This window comes from Anguilla anguilla, chromosome 8, assembly GCF_013347855.1.
Source record: "Anguilla anguilla isolate fAngAng1 chromosome 8, fAngAng1.pri, whole genome shotgun sequence".
NCBI classification, from domain to species: domain Eukaryota; kingdom Metazoa; phylum Chordata; class Actinopteri; order Anguilliformes; family Anguillidae; genus Anguilla; species Anguilla anguilla.
In genome coordinates, this window is record NC_049208.1 from 52,198,696 (window position 1) to 52,213,623 (window position 14,928).

At 40.8% G+C, this 14,928-nt stretch overlaps 1 protein-coding gene across 1 annotated transcript; it reads left to right on the plus strand.

Annotated features, from left to right (window-relative positions):
- The first annotated feature begins 3,510 nt into the window (after nt 1–3,510).
- Nucleotides 3,511–8,500, plus strand: LOC118234240. Its single transcript, XM_035430650.1, has 3 exons — nt 3,511–3,607; nt 5,261–5,407; nt 6,979–8,500. Exons 2-3 carry the CDS (start codon nt 5,388–5,390, stop codon nt 8,498–8,500), a joined length of 1,542 nt encoding a protein of 513 aa, XP_035286541.1. The 5' UTR covers nt 3,511–3,607; nt 5,261–5,387.
- The last annotated feature ends 6,428 nt before the right edge of the window (nt 8,501–14,928 follow it).

A 14,928-nucleotide genomic window follows, 5' to 3' on the forward strand; every position in this document is an offset into this window, starting at 1 on the left:
CAAGGGTTTTGGACAGAAAACGTAGAAGCGATACAGTTTAAAATCATGCCATTCTAATAAACACAATTTTAATTACACAACTTTAAATTAATGCAGCAATGTTAAACATTTATTTTTTAATTTACGTTTCTTCACATTCACCCAACATGAAATGCATTCCTCCATCTGAAAGTGCATTCCTAACATATCAGAGGTTACCAGAGAATTTTTTTCAGGCCTGGTGGTACGCAACAAAAAAAACCCTAAATTACTTTGCACGTGTTACATCCCAGTGTATTATTTAGAATGCAATTATTATTCAGGGATGTTACTGTTTTGGGTTTTTGGCTGGGTATTGCTGGTTATTTGTGTTCCCCTATACAGGTGTGTAATGGACGTACCAGAGAAGGGCGCAGAGACAGAAGTAGCGGTGCAAAAGTTAGGGGTTTATTATTCCCAGCACAGGTTGACCACAAAAAATGTCTCAAACCAACAAGGGAAAAAAACCAACATGTAAAAAAAATAATAAGAAAAAAAAAAACAAAGGAAGTATGAAATGCTCAAATAACAAAATGTCTCTAGCTCTGCTCTTGCCTCTTAAAATACAGAGATCTAAAATACAGCAGATTAGCAATTATGGAACCTTTTAGCTTTAACAGACTCACACCATGGCACCCCAAAACAAGACAGACCAAAGGGCCCAAAATACTCATTTATATAATGGTGGCCAGCACCAAAATACAGAAAAAAAGGGACATAAATATGTATAATAGCTATTACAGGTATTTGAGGAATGACAACAAAATATACATACAATAGTTAATATTTGTAGTGCATGTGTTGACTAATAATTTTACAAGAAAAAAATGAATACATTTTAATAATAATTTTAAAATGACCGTGGGTCCTGTGGTCCCCTCGGGGCATGGATGCAGTGGACTGATCAGCCCTCCCACTAGGAACCAAATAAATGTTCCTTGTTTCCACCCGCGACCCCTATTGCGGCGGACCCGTCTGCAGGAATGAAACTTAAAAGCAGGTAATACAAACAAACCACGGTACAATTACATTATGTTAAACTTAACGTTAAACTAAGTGCGTGCACTCACTTAGTAAAACGAAAGTAAATAAAGGATTGTGAAAAACAGAAACCGTGTGGCGAGTTATTTTAAATGATATGTATAAATGTACTTGGAAATGTATGGTAAATGGGGTGAATTGGGCTTAGCGCAGCGACCTATCTGTGTGACTCGCTCTGCAGCCGTTACAAGGTAGAGGTAAACATGCATCCTGTTGCCGGGTGACCTGACTTGGACCAGATGCGGCCGTAGCTGGGGACGCCGGGGACCGTTGCGGAGCAATGCTTAGGAAATATGCAGGCCTATATAACAGCTGGACGCCGTCATCGCATCAAAGCCGTCTTTTCATCTGCTACTGAAAGCCACGCCTGACTTCGCTCTGCTCAGAGAGTTCTATTCAACCTTTAAGTTAACAAATAGGTTTAGATTAGTCGCCGTATCCGGCAGTTCAGTACCTGACCAGCAGAGGATGCTAAACATCACGGGATCCCTGCAGTTGGACTTGGTTGAGAGGACCGGCCTCACGGAGGACTTGGACCGCTGTACTGGCTGCCCGGTGGGTTCCTATGACGTCCCACTACTCAGGCACTACAAATCACCTACGTCGGCTAGATGGTGGCACTATAACAAAGGGTTTTGCATAAAAGGTCATAACTCCCACACCGTAAGTCAGATCAACACAAAACCTATGTCCGCCACATTGTTTGCCTGCCATTTGGACTTTTTTTTATTAGGTGGGGTGCGGAAGAGCTGTAGCTCCACATCTAAAGTGTTACGACATCTAGTAAACTTCTTTACGGCAAGCGGCTAGAAGACATCCATGGCGACGCAAGTAATCCGACACTGTAGGGTCTAGTTTTTTATCAGTGAGGGGAGGGTCTGAACATCGGAGAAGCAATGGAAGACAGTGCCAGCCAGAGTGCATGCTAGGCTACCAAAAGTTTGTTAGTAAAAGCTTTTTGAGAGGATGAATAATTAGGCTACTTTTCTTGAGCATGGATCCATTTGAAGACCGTATCGGGTGAGTTCGTTTAGTCTTTGAATCTGTCATTATGCTGAGAGAAATCGTATTCCGTAGATAAAGATAAACGTGACATTAGCCCTAAAATATGCCTATACAGCAAATTGAAAACTCACTGAATAACAAATAAACGAGACAAGGTTTTTAAAAAATAATACCATTCTACAGTCAATATCTGGGACTAAACATTGAATAAATATACAATCTTACCATTGGTTTTACGCGTAGAGATGTCCCTTTTGAGACTGAGTGGTCATATATTGTCTTGGACAATCCGTTTGTGAAATATATTTTGTGATGCCTATAGGTATATGATCATGAGGACAAAACCATTTAAAAATCACTACATAGGGGGCGCACTTGTGCCAATGCTTGGACCCCTCCCAACGCCGCTTGCGGCTTTAATTTTAAATAGAGTTGATGCAATAATATTATCTTGGATTGACAGCGCAAATCAGAGACATACGGTGGCATTGCGGTTCCACAAAAAAATGTTAGGTTAAATATCATAAACTTACTTTCACTTTGAGATGCTCTACAGAATAACAGCATAGAGGCTGGCTTATGTTTCGGAACCACGCCCTGCAGACACTCCAAAGGACAAATGATTCTTTATTTCTAAATGTCATTTTTTGGCATTTCAAAAAATGAGTTTGTTGGCCTGGCAGCAATTATAGGGGAAATACTGAATGTGAAAAGCAAAGCACAATTATTTTATATCTGACAGGCGAATGAGAACCAGTTCTTGGATCACAAATAAGCAATAGACTTTTCCCTTTTGATTGACAGGACATTGGAGTTGACCATTGGTTGTTTTTAAAACGATTGGCCGATGGCTGATTGAGCAAATTGTTCGTTTATCGGCTGATATAGATAGATGCATATTACAAAAAAGTATTGAACCTACATAGCTGTAATGATATTGGTTTGTATCAAGAGGACCATATGGCCTAAGGTTTTTTGTTTGTGCAGTAAACATAAATATGTAAGTACTATCTGTCTATTTCCATCAATGTACTGAATCCCATTGAATTTAATCTGAATGCAAAGCTAAAATTCAACTACAAGAACCCTGGACTAAAGGAAACTGTCCTGTTGTACCATGTAAATCAGTTACAAAAAGCAGAAAACTGAATTTTTTAAACATCAGGCAGAGCTGATGCTCTGCCACGATGCAATTCTTTTGATGGCTCCTGCTTTTCTTTTGCTTTCTTTTTTGTGGGTTCATGTTTTTCCTCTAGCTAGCTGTGACTCAAAATGAAAGTGAAAGTGTTTCTGACAGAATAAATATGATCATGCCCCTTCTGCCTCTTCTCCAATGGGAAAGAGAGAATGCAGGGGGTTATTAATTTATTCTTTAAAATGGTAAGCAATTGGTTAAAACATCATCAGCATATCCGATTATGGCCAATTAGAACACATTTCTTTACTCCGAGGCAGAAGGACATCCCGCCCTGCTCAGACTATATGAGTTAAGAGTCACAGCAAGACACACCTCATGGGTCTGCAGACGATCCGGCAAACACAGGTGAGAGAGCAGCTTTGTGTGGTTTCTCTTCATTCTTGATACATTCTGGAGTTTTAGGCTGTTTGGATCTTTGGATCTGTAGTACCGATCGTTTGCTTCACAATGTCAGTGAAGTTAACTTCAAAACAAGCTTATTTATACTCACTTGGGAGTTTGTCATTTGCATACATTCATAGCCGGGTGATATTTGAAGAAGTTTATCTCCTGAGGACTGAACCTGCGTTTAGTACACGGGTTTCCAAGAGACTACATTTGTACTGTACATCAGAACACTTCGGTGTTCTTTGTTTCCTCTCCTCACTTCCTTACGCAGGAGAGGCAGAGGGTGTGTGTGGGGGACCTGCAATATGAACAAAGGTTACTCTTTTTTTTTGAGAGTTGAGGTATTTTTTGTTGTTGTTTGTTTTCTTCTCATATACCTATATAAGTGCACGTCCATCTGTCTTTTATAACCCCCCCCCCCCCCCCCCCCCCCCCCCCCGACTCCATTTTAATGATTGCCTGTGTGGCTCTGCTCAGTCTGTAACTGATTAAATTATTGTTTTGAAATGTGAAGGAAAATAAAAATCAGTATTGTACCTAGATATCTGTGATGATATTGGTTTGTATACGTAAATGAGGGCTTGAAATGTTTTGTTTATGGATTAAACATAACAAATGTGTTCTGTCCATGTCCATCATGTTATTGAAATCCATTGCAATTAAGCTTTAGGCAAAGTTAAAATAGAACCACAAGTACCCTGGACTCATTACTTACAAGAAGATAAAAAAGTGCAAGTTTTGTAACCCAGTTGCAGTTTCTTTAAATTCACCTCAAGCTGGCGTTGTTGTTTGTGTTTCATTTTACCATCATGAGACGATGTCTGCCTCCCTTCCCTGGTCTTGTCTCTAGGCTGCATTTGCATTGCTCGAGATTTTCCAGGTCCTCCTCTGGGTCCTGCTTTAATTCTGCTCTCCTGTTTGTGTCCATATTGTTTTTCTCCTAGCTGTGACTCAAAATATAAGTGGAAGTGTTTTTGACAAAATATGATCATCCCCCTAGAGCCTCTTATCCAAAGAACATGTGAGGATGTGAGTGTTAATTTATTCTTTAAATTGATAGTCAATTGGTTAAAAAACATAGGAGATTATGGCCAATTAGAACACATTTCTTAAGACCAGTATAAAAATACATCCAATCGTGCTTAGTCTATAAAAGTTAAGAGGCTCAGGAAGATGCCTTTTTTGGGGCTGTAGGTGATCTGAGAAACACAGGTGAGAACATGGCTTTGTCTGATTTCTCTTCATTTATTTGCAATTCTTCTTCACCAGATTGTCTGCTTCACAATGTCAGGGAAGATAACATCAAAACAAGCAAATTTACCTTCAGTTTGTAATTTGCATACATTTGTAGCTGGGTGGTTTTTGTAGATGTTTATCTCCCTAGGACTGAACCCACGTTTAGTACACAGATTTCTGAGAGACTACATTTGTACATCAGAACACTTCCGTGTTCTTTGTTTTCTCACCTTGCTTCCTTATGCAGGAGAGGCAGAGGGTGTGTGTGTGACGGATCTGCAACATGAGCAATGGAAGCTAACTTCTGATTTCAATGTGCATCAGTGGGGTTTAGTTTGTCAAACTAAATTATGTTTTTTTTTATCTCTTTTTCAGGTGCAGGGACAGTTCCTCTCATGCACATGCATGCCAGTTTCCTGATTGAGTTTTCACGACTTTCCAAAAATTCTGTCATTGTTTTCTTTCTGTGATTCAAAGAGGACTGGGAACTGCAAACTCTGGGATGGCACAATCTCACACAAGGTAATATGTGACTGCAGTTTCTACAGAACACATACTGTAGAGGTGGTAAACGTAATATTGTTTTACAGTAGCTTTTAGATATTCAAAAGTTCCTTTTAGGTGATGTTTATTGACCGGTAGCAAACTCTACAGATTGTCCAATGAGAACAGAGTATACACAATAGAATAATACAAAACCTCCAAACAGGAGGTATATTATGATGTTCCTACCAACATCAATCGTATGCACCATTCGAATGGACTTTATTCTTTACTTCAGTCTTCTCTAGAGCTTAAGCCTACATTGTATTTTTGAGTTTGTTGGTGTGTGTGTGTGTGTGTGTGTGTTTGTGTGGTGAGTGGTTCTTCAAAACAGAAAAAAAAACACAAGAAAATATATTTCTATTAAACATGTAGTCAGGCTAAAATGAGGGAGCTAAATTAATCAAGTGCCTGAAATAATTACCATTAATAAACTACAATACCTCAAGTAACCACTGAAGTTTATGAGCTTCACTGAGACTGGTAATTCCTGGTCGCATAGTATCGATCTACAACATAATCAATTTTGCAGATTTGAGAAAGGTGAATCCGCCTGATCACAGCCTCGCACGAAAAAATAGGCTTTTTTTTTTTTTTTACATAATACAAAAAAAAGAATTATGGGGCAGCTGCTGCCATGGTTGTTTCTTCAGAAAGACTTCCTTAAATCACAGCATATGATTGGTTGCCCAGATGATGGACTTTCAGCCACAATGTATTATGGTTCTCTTGAACATTGCGTAAGAGGGATTGCATACTCCAAAATGCTTGCTAATCCAGTATACATCTGGCACTTTTCGCCTACTCAAATGGAACATGCTATGCAGGGAGAACACGCTATATACTTATTTTACTATTGGGGCTTATTTAGCATACCAGTAAGTATGCTAAGTACAGGTAGCTTGGAATTTGTAAGGCAGCCGTAGTACACATCCAGGAACTTTTTACGTACACAAAACAGATGTACTATGCAGTGTGAGTTAGTCAGTATGCAGTGCAATAAATTCTAATTTTACGTCACAGTTAGGATGATAAGTATGGATAGTATGCGGTTTCGAACACAGCCTAAGGTGTGTTTTGGGGTCTTTACAAGGTTCTGAATTCACCCGTAACCTTTAATAGGTGCCTAGATATGTACTCAACATAAAGCCCGCTGGACATTTTTGTACAGTTGATATTTTGGAATATTGCAGATTTGTTGCATAGATTGCATTTTTGTCTCTGGTCTGAATTATTTGTTTGTGGGAAAGTTGGTGCAAATCTATGGCAAAGGAGTGTTTTAATTATGTGCATCAAATGATATACTAATTGTACTCTGTGTAAACTGAATAACTCTGCCCATCTATTCATGAATCATGAGGACTATTGACTAAGGCTGAAAAAATTAAAAAATTAAAAAATAATTTTCTCTTCAACTATAATATTATACTGTATCTGTCTCAATGTCCTGGAGGCGTGTGCGTGTGCGTGCGTGCGCGGGCATATGTGTGTACTAATTGTTATAAAGAACAAAATAAAAATAAGTTGTTTTATTTCTCTTAATCTTTTAGTTACTGTACAACAAGAGAAGAAGTTACATCTAAGTGGTCAAATGTAATTAAGAACAGTGTACAGATTGCAACAGAACCCAAACAAACATACCTGCTGAACACAGCCAAGATAGCACTGAATAAAGATGGAACAGCCAGGAGATACACGTTTGGAAGAAAGGACCTCAAAAAGAACAGGACAATCATGATGGTGGGAGAAACAGGAACAGGGAAGTCTGCGCTCATCAATATGATGGTCAACTACATGCTGGGTGTAAAGTGGGAAGACAAGATCAGGTTTGAAATCATTCCAGATGAAAGCAAAACACCTCAAACTGAATCTCAAGCCACTGTGATTACTGCCTATGAGATTTTTGGGCTGGAGGAACTGTCTGTTCCTTTTTCCCTCACAGTCATTGATACGCCAGGTCTGGATAAAGATAAAAACATTGCTCAGAATCTGTACACATTCTTGGAATCTTTAAGTGATGTTCAACAAATAGATGCAGCTTGCTTCATGGTGAAGTCTTCTCAATTTCGCCTAAGTCCCAGCCAGAAATACATCTTTGATGCCATTCTGTCTATCTTCGGGAAGAACATGGAGAAAAACTTCATGATTCTCATCACCTTCTCAGACTGGATGCCACCTCTAGCTCTTCAGCTAGTTTCTGAGTCTGGTGTACCTTTCCTCAAAGATGAAAAAAATGACCCTGTTCACTTCCTGTTCAACAACTTTCCTCCTCAGACGTTTGCTAAGACATACGAAGAAACATTTAAAAAAGCCTGGGATAATGGAGCAGAGAGCTTCAGAGAGTTTTTTAAGGCTTTAGATAAATTGGAGCCGCGAAGCTTGAAGATGACCAAAAACGTCTTGAGGAAACGTTGTCGCCTGGAAAAGGATATCCGGAACTTGGAGAGTCAGATTAAAAAGGAGAAGGAGAAGCACAGGGCACTTGAGGAGCTGCAGAAAAGACTGAAAGAGTACAAAGAGGACATGAGGACAAGTAACACCTATCAGAATACATGCGCAGCTGAGCAACATGCAACTTCCAGCACTGTGTCTGAGGCAAACCGCCACACTCCATGGTGTTCCTGTATATACTCAATGTGGGGTTTTATAAGGCGTCTTGTAATTGCTATGTATAGGAGAATTGGAAGATTAATGGGAAATCAATATGTAGACTTTCCCGAAACCAGCAGCTCCGAGGGCCACCAAAAAAAAGAAGACGAGCCACAATACGAAGAAAGAATAATAACATATGAGGATCCTAAAAAAAATGCCGAGTGCAAACTAGACACAGACATATCCAGAATTAAAAAAGAGCTGAAGGACATAGAGGCTGTGAAGACCGAACTGATGGAGAGTTGTTACCAGTCCGTTCTCGAGCTTGAACAGCTTGCTCTGAAGCTTGATTCAGGTTCTACTCCTCAGAGCGTTCTCAGGCTGATTGAAATGCTGAGGGAGAACGAAGACACAGAGAAGGCGGAAACGCTGCAGGTGATGCTGACGAGATTAGCACGCACGGAGAGCACGCGTCTTTAGTGAAGCCTCTGTAGTTCTATGCGTTTTCTGCAGACAGTAGTACCTGACACATCCACGCCTGCCTCCTGGGCGTTTCTGATCTGTCAGGAAAGTGTTTCTGTATTAGGGTGAGAATTTAACAGTGTAACAAAGCCATTGAAGACACCTGACTAATTAGAAACCTGATGAAACCATTTGTTCTGAACATTATGGTTCCTTGAAATAGGGGGCGGAGGGGGGGGGGGGGGGGGGGGGGGGGGGGGGGGTGGGGGGGTGGTGGTTATATATAAAAAGTAATGTTATTTCTGCATAGTGATACCAACATGTACTAAAATACCCTTTAATAAAAGTTGAGAACTATGCTTTAACCACTTTTGCATTGTTTGAGTGTAAATATAAAATTGTGGAGTACAAAGACAAATCAAGAAAAATTGTCTTTGTCCCAAACATTATGGAGCTCATATATATATATATATATATATATATATATATGCTTTAGCTATTGACAAAGACTATTATTTGCTCAATGAAAATAGTTAAGAATACAAACAATCATTTACTTAAATGCCTTTGTTTCTCAGCTATTTACTGTTTGATTTTCTAAGTGTTGTGTATTGCTGAACTTGTTCGATATGTGAATACCTTTCTATCTGGATAACATTTGACAACCCAACTAATGGACAATGTTTAAACAACTTGCATGTCCATGTGAAATAAGTTAGCCAATGAGGAGTATCAAAGTGAATCTAATTGTAAAATGTAGAAGTGGAAACAAGGGTTTTGGGTTTCATCTTGGTCACCCTCCTTTGGTAAAATCTCACTGATTCCATCCTTTATGAAGCTCTTCCCATCTTCACTGTAGATGTAACATCCCTCTCGTTCTGTCTGATGTTCCAGCTAGATCAGGGCTCCTACAGGAAGCACTGAACTTCACTATCTGCTGAAATGGCAAAATTCACTGTGGTGTGATGTTTTGCGTCCTGTGAAACCTGCACATTTGTGGAGGCCGATGTATTAAAAGTTTAATGTTTTGTGAGTGCTTTAATGAATTAGGGCAAGGCTTTAATTAAAACAATGAAGTTTATCTGTTGTCTTGTAGCCAACTTTACAGCCACTAGCTATATACTGGCATCTAAAAGCTTGTGTTTTTACCACTGGCAAATTATAGAACTATAATATAAATGTAATAAATTCTTGTTTTTTGTGCTAATCAGCACAGCATGGATCTTTGTTCTTTTTCCATTTATATTTGCAAGGGGAGAACTTTACATCAACAAAAACTCACACATCCTGAAAGCACACTCCTCCTGCACAGTCCTTATAAAATGAAGAAAAAACACTAAATATATAATATAAATATATTGAACATGTAGAGAAATACATGGAAATATTAATGTTGTTACTATTTACCAGTAATATGAAGTTGCATTCTGATATTCTTGTTATCGTTTTGAGAGTGGATTGTGGCAGTAGAAAGAAATACTGTTACTTTATTAAACATTGAGCACCAAGAGTGTTCTGCCCCTGCCACAAAAATACTAGCCAACTTTTGTTATTATTTCCCAGTAATATAAACATGTTCTATGGTTCTATCAGTTATATTTTTAGTTCTCCCTTTGTGCTTGGTCCCCCAAATTGCTGCTTGCAGCTATATTTAGGGGGCCAAGCACCAAGCATGCGTAGGACCCCTATTGTTTTTGCTATGATTATTCTTCTTGTATTTTTTCTTATGCTTCTCCCTACATTGTCACCCCTTTCCCATGCTCAAAAACTCATGAAAATTGGCAGGCATGTACGGTATAGCTGCCAATGTATTATGCATGACACGCATGCAACTGGAACTCTACACCTGCAAAATTGCAACATTGAAAAGATTATTACAGCCATGCCATTTGACGTACATCCACCAAAACACCTAATTTTGAACCAATAATATCTAATGTCTGCCACATTAAAAAAACAAACTGACACTCGACAGAGTGACACCCCTGGGAGGGAGATGCCAGAACAGATAAAGAGTTACTAATTACTGCAATGGCCTACATCTGTGGTCTCCGTCTTCGACCTGCAGATGGCGGCCTAACCACACCACCCCTCCAGTTTGAATTAATGAGATACAGACAGTGCTTTGTATGTGTGAGAAACTTGGCATTTTTGTACGTTGAAAACATTTAATTATGAGATTAAACTTTAGCACCAAGAATGTCCTGCTCCTGCCACAAAAATACTTGTCAACTTTTGTTATTATTTCCTGGTAATACAAACTTGTATTCTATGGTTTCATTTTATCACTTATCCTTTTAGAGAGCAGAAAAATGCTGGTAATTTGTGTTACAAGTGGAAAATCAAGGTGATACCATTATAAAGTTAAGATAGGCTGCATTGACTATACATTGCTGCAGGAAACCTTGTATGCAGATGAATGTTGTATATAGTTAGTTCATAATTAGGATATGGTATAGTTATACGTGTGCACATAATGTAGCTCATCATTAACAATGATCACCAATAGGGCTGCAAAGGGTCTGAAAATGTCTGGGTGCACTGTGACCAGACTGAGTGAAACAAAAACAGAATGAATGTAAATAAACCCACTCCGGCCCAAATGCGGGCTGGTGCAGCTTTAGGGGTTAAATAAAAATAATGCTAGCAACTGTATGTCTTGATATTACTGGAGATATAAAACAAATATGTGACAGAGGGTTCTGGGAAGTGGAGATGGACGTGACTTACAATGAAACTGAAAGCAACATGGGCTATTTTAATGACACCACGTGTTTCAGAGGGGAAACCTGGATGTGTACTGTCTCCCATATCAGCAGTAGTGTTCACGAATGAGCTGGGGGTGGTTGCAGATAATTGGGTATACCAAATTAGGGTGAGAACTGAATAAAAACAGCCATACATTAGGCACCAAACCTGGCCTGTTTCTTTGGTCATGTTCTTGGATTGATTAACTGATTAACAGCTTAGCTGGCCAGTTGGTAAAATTCAAAGTAAAGATACGTGTGTCATATGGCTACATTTTGGCAAGTGTGTGTAAAAGAGCCGTGCAGCAGAGACGTGCTACAGGATGTGCCGACCACAAACACCTGCCTGCTCTCTTGCAAAGTGAGACAGAGAAATGATTCTGAGAAGAACGGTCAAGGGACAAACAAGCCACTTCACACATCTGCCGAGATGTCATTTCTAAAATTTATATTACTGAAAATGCACATGTATCCTGTTTATCAGGATTTAATGACAGCCTGTTGCTGGTCATGCTATAAAAAAGGAAGTCTCTGGGCTGAGTCTCAGAGCACTAGGTAAGAGTGTCTCTCAGGATAAGTTAATGTTTGCAAACATTAAAGCTTGAAAATAATTTTGTGTGTAAGTTGTTTGACCCTCTCACCGCCGGTCGATGTAGACAGAATTTCCACCACATCAGCTTAAGAGGAGCTAAAAACCAGAGCTAGGTTTTTGTTACGGGTTTTCTTCATTCTACTTTGTTTGACAAAAATGACACAAACACAAATGGAGCATCGCGTAGTTCTGGCAGGCCACGAGAATCAAGCGCTCCGGCTGAATCAGCTGATGGCTCAGCTGAGTGATGTTCGCCTATCACAGTACATTCACTAACAGGGCGGTCTACTTAAACAGCTTCCCTCTACTCATTTGGCTGCTCCTCCTGCATGCAAGCGCTGCACGTTGCTTTGCAAGTAGCTAGCTCAACAATACGGCACCAAACCTGAGATGCGACTATTGGCAGTAATATCAATACCCGTCATTCTTACCTGGCTTAATTATACAATGTCCATCGCCGACCAAGATGAACATCTCTGGACAGAGGACGATGCCGTAGAAACACAGCCGCAGCCCGACGGTACAACCAGACACGCCCAGGACGAAAACTCCACTTCCGTCCGTAGGAGCTCTCGCCTGGCAACCCATAGCCCCTCCAACCGACGCGCTTCTAACTAGCCGGTGGAGAAAATCCTGGAAGCCCTATTCCGACGTGGACTGCATCCTCCCCTCGGCGCCAGCCACAAAGAACTCTTCAGTTTTCTGACCGAGAAGGTTCCCGATCTGGATACGGCCACAGCCGCAGAAGGTCCCGCAGCCGCTCCACCCGCCCCCAGGAAAGCTACAGCTAAACGCAAAAACTGCGCCAGCGCCCCCTTAGTTCCCTGCCGGATTCAAGCACTGGAAGCTCCCTCTTCTACCTCAGATCCCCGCTCCGCTACCTACTTCCAAGGGAACAACAGACCCGACATCTCCCTGTCCGCCGTCGATGACGTCAGCTACGTGCCACCTCCTACCGTCATGGCACCGCGGAGAACGCTGGCAACTGCAGTCCCCGCGGCCCTGGCTGGGGTGCCCTTCATTCCTCCAGCGGCTGCCATTTCTCCCCAGCTGCGAGCTTCCATTCTGGCAGCTACTGCGGAGACGGGCATCCCAAGTCAGCGTGCCCCAGGTGAATGCGCCTTGTAAACAAGAAAAAGCATTAAAGCCATCTACGCCTGTCAACATTCCAGAGCTGGGCAAAGCTCTGAAGCAGCATCCCAACTGTTGTTTTGTCCATTATTTGATAACCGGGTTGATTCACGGGTTTTTTGCTGGTTTATCCTTTCTCCCTAAAGCGTCCTGTGTTCGCCTAATCTTCGGTCTGCTCTACACGAACCAGGAATAGTAGACGAACTGCTCTCACGAGAGTCTGAGAAAGGTTATATGATCGGTCCATTCGATAGCTCGCCATTTCCGCTTTATCGTATCAATCCCATCGGCATGGCCACATGTAAATACTCTTAATTAAAAAAAACGCTTAATAATGGACTTATCTGCCCCTCATAACAATGACGTCCCTTCTATTAATAGTCTCATTCCTTTGCAACAATTTTCACTATTCTATGCCACAGTAGATCACGCTATCGAATTCATAAAAAAAGCCGGTAAAGGCGCCTGGCTTGGTAAAGCCGACATAACGGATGCTTTTAAAATCATGCCTCTCCATCCATCTCAGTGGCATTTATTCGGCGTAATGTGGCGTCAAAAAATGTATTTCGCGGTCAGGCTCACCTTCGGTTGTCGCAGCAGCCCTCGAATATTCGATACATTATCGGAAGCACTTTGCTGGATACTCTTAAACAACTGTAAACTACCTTTCGTTATACACCTACTAGACGATTTCCTAGTAGTAGATTTCCCCCATTCCCAGCCAGATTGCTGCATTACAGCTTTAAAAAACACATTTAAGGAACTGGGCGTTCCTCTATCGGAGGAGAAAACTAAAGGCCCTGCTAAAGCAATCGAGTTTCTGGGCATTATCCTGGATAGTAACCTCATGCAGGCATCCCTGCCATTGGAAAAACTGGTCCGCATTCGCGAAGCTATTAAATCTGCGGCGGACGCGGAATCTCTTTCAAAAAAGGAGTTGCTCTCATTACTGGGGCATTTTAATTTTGCAACGCGAATAATCCCTCAGGGACGTTACTTTAGATCCAGACTCCTCGACCTCTCAAAAACCTCAAATAACTTGCACGATCATATCACTTTGGACGCAGGTTGCAGATCCGACCCGTGATTTTGGTCTAGGCTATGCGACAATTGGAACGGTATCTCGTTCTTCCACAATGATCAGGTAGAAACGTCAGCCACCCTTAAGTTTTTTACCGACGCAGCACCCTCAATCGGTTTTGGGGGATTCTTCAATAATCAGTGGTTCGCAGATGCATGGCCTAAAGAGCTGCAGTCATTGACTTTAAATGCCCACTCTACAGCACTGCTCGAATTATACCCCATAGTCCTCGCATGTATCCTTTGGGGAAGCCGCTGGCCAAGGAAACAAATTCTAGCCTATTGCGATAATGAGGCAACGGTCAAAATAATTAATAAAGGGCGTTCATTCGTTCCTTTTATCAATAGGCAAATAGGCAGGTGAAAACCCTCTGCATTGACCTGCGACACATGGCCATTACTTTATGAAAGGGCAACAGCAAAGGAGAGGAAAGAACAGGTGATGGATCAGTCGGCTCCAACTGTGATTTGTGTACTTGACATGCCATTGTAAACACAGAAGGGAATATGATTTATCTGTAATTTACACGGTCATATGAAGAACAGCTGCAGACTTACCGACCCCTCTCTCCTCTGGAATTCACCAAAAAAGTGTTTCCTCCTCCCTTATGCTATTGGCCAGAGCTTTATATCATGATCAACGTGTTTTCGTTGGTGGGAAGAATGGCTGTTTCATGTACAAAGCAGTACTTCAGAGAATTGATATTTGGGGTTTATGTCTATTTGGCCATTTTGTACAGGAAAACTAGAAAGTCAAAGTCAAGTAACGCTAAAAGAATTTTTAAAAAGTCAGCAAACCAACTTGCATGAAACAGAGCACAAAATAACTAAAAAGCACTCCTATTAAAATAAACTAATGTTTACAATGGTATGTCTTGACATTACTAGAGATGTAA

Bases quoted from the DNA above. Each gene is read 5' to 3' on its own strand.
- LOC118234240 (XM_035430650.1), top strand. From the start codon at position 5,388: ATGGCACAATCTCACACAAG. The intron at 5,408-6,978 runs GTAATATGTGAC...TTAATCTTTTAG, and splicing joins ATGGCACAATCTCACACAAG to TTACTGTACAACAAGAGAAG.